General features: G+C 36.8%; 1 protein-coding gene across 1 annotated transcript in view; it reads right to left on the reverse strand.

Annotated features, from left to right (window-relative positions):
- The window catches only part of LOC101855973 (sodium/calcium exchanger 3), a gene marked incomplete at its 5' end in the record, with an annotated part of 35,431 nt that overhangs the window by 16,519 nt on the left and 12,036 nt on the right, over positions 1 to 6,876 (reverse strand). The window contains 2 exon segments of the mRNA XM_035972012.1: positions 2,504 to 2,671; positions 3,758 to 3,840. Of these exon segments, the coding sequence (XP_035827905.1) occupies positions 2,504 to 2,671; positions 3,758 to 3,840 (251 nt within the window).

A 6,876-nucleotide genomic window follows, 5' to 3' on the forward strand; every position in this document is an offset into this window, starting at 1 on the left:
CCCACCACCACCAACAACCCCAACAAAACCACGACGAAGCTTTAAATAAAATCATAAACCGACCCCCCCCCGCCCGAAACTAAAGTTGAAAGAAGTCCAACTATTGATTGTGAGAGATCCATTAAAGGGAGAATTTGGACAGTTTGCTAAATGATGCATTAGGTCATTTTTGTTAATAAGAATTCTCTTCTCTTCCTTTTATCCCCTTTTTTGTGTTGCTTTTGTAGGGAATTTGAATAATAAGGATAGAATTACTTCTTCCTCGTCAAATTCTTGTTTTTACTTATAACAGCAGCATATCTGGCGCCCCAAATTTTTCAAACTTCGATTAATGAACACAAGATCCAGTTATCTCAATTGAATCAATGGATGTCAACATTTATTTTCCCACTGTAAGTTAAAAAATTCACTTGAGTTTACAAGACTTCGTTTGATCTGGTTTTCGATGTTCCTAAAGAAAATTAAACAAACTGTACGCCTTAATTCTTTAAACTGTAAATCCCAAAGACTAATTATACAGTTTATGACTTAACAGAAATACATTCACGAAAAAAGCACTGTATTAAAACTCGTCAAATTGCAGTATCTAATTCAAACCAAAGAAAAACAAATCTTTGAGGCATGTAAAATATTGAGAGACTCAAAGCACATACCTTTAAAAGAACAGCATGATTAGTAAACACAAACAAACAACAAACACACGCAAAAGAATCATTTAAGAAACAGAATTTAGAGAGATTATATTATCAACCTGAAAATTATTGCAGCTACAGCGAAGCTCACGATACATTTAAGCTGATACATTATCAGTTATGACTAGATAACTGTTAGATGAATCTTCTGGTGACACAATATTGAACTCAAGAAATTAAATTGTTCCCTAATTTTCAAATACACACATTAAAAAAGAAACTTCTGTCTTCAGCGGGTCCACACTTCAAATAAGCAAAACATGCAAGCGCTGAGACTTGACAAATAAATAAACATAACAGTAAAAGGAACGAAATAAATAAATAAATGAAATATATGCAAAGAGAAATATACAGAGAATGAGGTAGAAAGACATATACAGAGAATGAGGTAGAAAGACATATACAGAGAATGAGGTAGAAAGACATATACAGAGAATGAGGTAGAAAGACATATACAGAGAATGAGGTAGAAAGACATATACAGAGAATGAGGTAGAAAGACATATACAGAGAATGAGGTAGAAAGACATATACAGAGAATGAGGTAGAAAGACATATACAGAGAATGAGGTAGAAAGACATATACAGAGAAAGAGACAGAGAAAAATACGTGTAGAGAGACAGTAAATTATATATAGAGTCAAAAAGATATATACAGTCAGAGAGAGGGAGGGGGGGAGAGGGAGTGAGTGAGAGAGAGAGAGAGAGAGAGAAAGAGAGAGAGAGAGAGAGAGAGAGAGAGAGAGAGAGAGAGAGAGAGAGAGAGAGAGAGAAAGAGTGTGTGTAATTAATAACAATAAAATTAATGATTTATAGATCTGTCTATTTATTGGTCTATGTATCCGCTTGACAGCCTTTTCATCATGGTGTTTGCCTGCTGTCTTTTTAATTGTTTTTCTGTTTTTCTATGCTTTTCCCCTTTCTAAAAAACGAAAAAGAAAAAAAAAAAGAAAGAAAAAGAAGAAAACCCCCCCACCCAAAATGAAACAGACCAATCGAAAGCAAAACACTCCCACCCCCCAATCTTTCTTTTTTACCCCTTCCCAACCTCTTAGAACCCCCCCCCCCCCGAAAAACCAACAAAAAACCCAAAACAAACAACCCCCCCAAAAAAACAACAACAACAACATACCAAAACAAAACCCCCCACAAAAACAAACAAAAACAAAAACAACAATAAACAAACAACAACAACGAACAAATGAAACAAACAAAAAAAACTTGAGCTAAGCGACTGAAAAGTAAAAGAATGGAGAAACGAAACTGAAGAATATATTCTAATATATTGATATAAACCAAATCCTTCTGATGCGTGAAACAGTGATCCTGGCGTTAGTAAGCTGCAAGTTCTATAGCGATTGTCATTGACAAAGACATAATGATATAACGTTTTATTGATGGGGTCAGAGAAATAAAGAGGCTAAGTCACCTTGCGGTCCTTTTGGATAAAATGAAAAAAAAAAGCAAAAAAAAATATTTTAAAAAATGCCAGAAAAAAATACTGAACTGGACTGGACTTAATGGAGCAGGATAATACATGTACAACAATTTTGGGGAATAGTAAAGTCCACAACTCTGTTTTACAATGTCACATACATTCATCCATCCATTTTATTCAATGATAATTATATGCTGTGTAGTCTCCCCTTGACGTGTGTCGTCATCATACACCAAACGTTACTTCTACCAAAATGTGACTTACAACCTTTATTTTTCCGACCCCTTCAGTATAATATGTTAATCTGCAAGTCTTTTTAGTGTCAGAAAAGCGTAACAAACATGTAGATTGTCGTATGTTGACAACAACTCACGTCCATGAAGGCAGAATTGACGACGGGCAGCAGCTTTCTTCCACCAGTCAGGTTCCTGATGGCGTTGATTCTGTACCAGCCCTTTCCGTGTGGCGTCTCCTCTGACATGTGCCTGCTCAAGATTCTCACTGCTTCCTCGGGGGGAAGGCCTTCCTCTCTTCCTAGTTCCTGATTGAGAATAAAGTAGAAGGCATTTATGATTGAGAAAAAAAAGTAGATGGCATTTATGATTGAGAAAAAAAGTAGAAGGCATGTATGATTGAGAAAAACAAGTAGAAGGCATTTATGATAGAGAAAAAAGTAGAAGGCTTGTATGATTGAGAAAAAAAGTAGAAGGCATTCTGGAGATTTGTTTCGTATAAACAGTAATGCACCTTCATGATTTGCTTTTTTTCATTCATTTTTTAGTAAGAGTTTTACGGCACTTGCAACACAATAAGGTCATATAAGTGCCGAAGATTAGAAAAAAATGGAATGTGTTTAACGCCCCTATCAACACTATTAGGTTATTTAAGGGATGGAGCCTCCTAGTTTAACGTCCGTCTCCGATAGGACCGAGCCAAGTGGGAAGTTCGTGTAAAGTGCCTCCTTTCCCAAGGACACAACGTCGGACCAGGCTGAGGCTTGAATCCCCGAACCCGCATTCTCACGATTACGAGTCCGGTAGCCTAACCACTAGGCTACCGATGCCACCCGGAAAAATTAGAGGTGTTACAAGAGAGCAACAAATACAAAAAAGAATGAGGAGAGATAAGGACGAGAGACGTTTGATAGGAAAGAAAGACAAAACCACACCAGAGCACCCACAAGTTAATTGTAATAGTATTCTCTTTTAAAATTCGTTTTTTTTATCATTAATCTCCAAAGTGACGGCTATTAATTGCAGAGAAAACACTGAAAACTCACCCTCCCTACTCCGACAAACAAAGGGAAAGACAACTGTAGAACCTTCCAGTATGAGAAAGAGAGAGAGAGAGAGAGAGAGAGAGAGAGAGAGAGAGAGAGAGAGAGAGAGAGAGAGAGAGAGAGAGAGAGAGAGAGGGGTGTGTGTGTGTGTGTGTGTGTGTGTGTGTGTGTGTGTGTGAGAGAGAGAGAGAGAGAGAGGTGGGGGGTGGGGGGGTGGGGGGTGTTCATTATAGTAAAAATCACAAAGAACACCTCCTATATACCTTCACAGCTGAGTGACATAACATAGATTCCCCTTCACTCCTCCATCTTTCCTTTACGATAATTCACCCCTGGTTTCCCCCTCACCTTGGCCAGCCTGGCCATCTCTGCCAGCCTCTTCTTGTCGTGTGGTGTGTAGGAAGCGTCAATCTCATCGGCCTTCTCCTCACCTAGTAGAAGACAAACTTTCCATTAGACCAAAAACAAACACACAAACAAAACAAAAATAACAAGGAAACAAGAAAAAACAACTGAACTTATCAAAAAATAATCTTACCAAGACTGACATGTAAAGGTATACCCCCCTCTAATAACCCCCCTCCCCACCCCGCCCAGGGAACATACGATACTTATAAAAATGGATTAATATGTGCATGTACAACACTCATAATAAGAGCGATAAGAATACTGAACAAATTATAATGATTATTATAAAACGTTTGTCAAATAACAACATGGGTGAATAGTCATAAGATGTTTTAGTTATAAAGAACGATATATTACAGCAATGATTATAATACATTGGTCATAGAATGACACATTCCAACAAAGACGGAGTCAAAATATAAGAAATGTAATGTTGAGAGGTAAAACTACGCCAAAACAACTTCTCACGATACTCCGACTCTTTCAAACATGACGGGTTTTGGAATGACTAACTGTAAGGAAATATTCTAACCTCTCAGAAATATATTATAGTCGGAATTCAGTTTTTATTTCTCAACGCTATACACCATATTTTGCCTATAGGAAGGTAATAGCTGGTAATCATAATAAATATTCTGTCCTCATTATGAAGGTACACGTACTTAGACTGCATTTTCTTACATACTTATAAATTATGTTAGTCAACATCAACACCCCTTAGGTAATTTTTCATCATATAGAGACACCGATGGTTATAATATTGCATAGAAAGAAATACCTATCTTACCAACCTGCATGCATTTTAGTGAAGACAGAAATTGATTGATACTTTTAATCGGTATGAAAGATGCAGGTTTTGAAAATAAAATGTTAGCACAATAAATACGTGTTATATTATACCATCATCGCATTGAGGGATAATAAAATCCCATTTACTGTCCTGGTAGTTATAAACGACACATACATATTTTACAGTATTCATATATTACAACAACACTGATGCGTGTGAAAGTCTGTTCATAAAATATGTTAACATGTTGTTAATACAAGCTTGGGGGAGAAAAAAAATGGCTGTTAGTATTTTGCGAAAGTCCACGATCCAGATGAGTTGGTAAATTGTGAAAAATGTTAGAATAGGGAGGTGAGAGAAAGAGAGAGGGAAGAAGAAGAAGAAGAAGAAGAAGAAGAAGAAGAAGAAGAAGAAGAAGAAGAAGAAGAAGAAGAAGAAGAAGAAGAAGAAGAAGAAGAAGAAGAAGAAGAAGAAGAAGAAGAAGAAGAAGAAGAAGAAGAAGAAGAGAGAGGGAGAGAGAGAGAGAGAGAGAGAGAGAGAGAGAGAGAGAGAGAGAGAGAGAGAGAGAGACATAGAGACACAGAGAGAGAGAGAGAGAGAGAGAGATGTGGATACGTAGAAACACAGACAGATTACATTCGGACTTCTAGATTATAGAGAGACATTTTTACCTACAAACGAAAAGTCAGATTTGGTGCGGCAGAGAGACAGACAGACAGAAGGACAGAAGCAGTCTAGGGGTGGGGTGGGGGAGGGGGGTTGTTGGTCGATCGAGCGATAGCTTATTCGACCGCAGAGTATCATTGATCTAGACAGCACAAGAAGAGACCAAAATTATTCTGTTGTCGTGCGCGGAAAGCTGTGAAAAAATGTGGTTCATTAGGTCACAGAGACAGAAGGCGTTATGCCGTTGCTTTTTCGAGTATTTGAGAACAAATAGACTGCCTACTTGCAGTCAAAAAGATAATACAATCTTATACTTCTTTATAATCTACAGAGGGTTCAAAAAAAGGTAAGCGTGGATTGTTAACTGAAAAAAGTAGACTTTATGGCTTTTACTAATTATACGCATTACTACTCAGCTGAGACAAAAGAAAGATTAGTAAAGGTAAAATCAAAGTTATAGTCAAGGACTAAACGGTCGCTTTTAAGCACAAGGGGGCTATCCCGAGAAACATTGTTTTGAGAAAAGTGAAGTTAAAGTTTTTGGATCCTTATTCAGTTTCTTTAAAATAAAAGGAGAGTTTTCTGTATAACCAAAAAATATACACACCAATGAAACCAAAGTTCTCCTATAGGAACTGTAATGCCCACTTTAGGTGTAAATCGAGATTTCTGGAAAACCCCGAAATCTGGGTTAGCCAGCTTGACCTTAAAAGCGACCAAACATTTTCAATAAATAAGTTTAAACAGTAAAATTCGTCTTGTTTAATTATTTAATTCACTAAATCTGGACTTCAGTTTTCAATATTACTATATAAATATATATCTTATCCATTCAGTGTGCACACAGAAAAGTGGAACAAATCACAACACAGCCGAGAAGGACAACCAACATCTGTGTCCATGAAACAAAAGGAGAAATTTTGACATGATGACACAATTTATGTTTTAACAGATTTTTTGGGGGTTGTTATTGATTGTTTTTGTTTTTTGTTTTTAGTTTAGTTTTAAAAAAAAGTCCTTTCGAAGTCCAACAGTGTTGTCTTTTATGCTGCACCTATCTTACGAGTCTTTTTAATAGAATCTTTTTAGTATACATATACACGTATACAACAGTGCAAAAGACACCATAGTTTGTCCAAAGAGTTGACCTCTAAACTCTGGCGTCTCTTACTCCCCATTGTCTATTTCGAAAGCACTATTTTTATCAGCGACTGTGGGAATTCCCAATTCTCTTTGAGTACTATTTATAACCTCTTTGGTCACTACAGGAATATCCGTAGCGACAAAGAGTTGAGAAGAAAATAATAATTATGAACTTGCCAGATATAGGGTTAGACCCCAGGCTTGTTAAGTCAATAGTATAATTGTTATCCAGTTAAAAGTATTAAGTGAAGCATTCATGAGATTATTGAATATATAGCCTTGCAGCACCCTTAAAAGTGTGGCAGAAATACAGGAAGACATGTCACAATTATTCACAGTTATAGAAGTAAACTCATGCAAAAGGGGGCAGGATTATAGAGACGAATTCAAATACCCTCTCTTTCTCTACTTCATGCTCTCTCTCTCTCTCTCTCTCTCTCTCTCTCTCTCTCTCTCTCTC

This window comes from Aplysia californica, unplaced genomic scaffold (genome assembly GCF_000002075.1).
Source record: "Aplysia californica isolate F4 #8 unplaced genomic scaffold, AplCal3.0 scaffold00557, whole genome shotgun sequence".
Lineage (NCBI taxonomy): Eukaryota > Metazoa > Mollusca > Gastropoda > Aplysiida > Aplysiidae > Aplysia > Aplysia californica.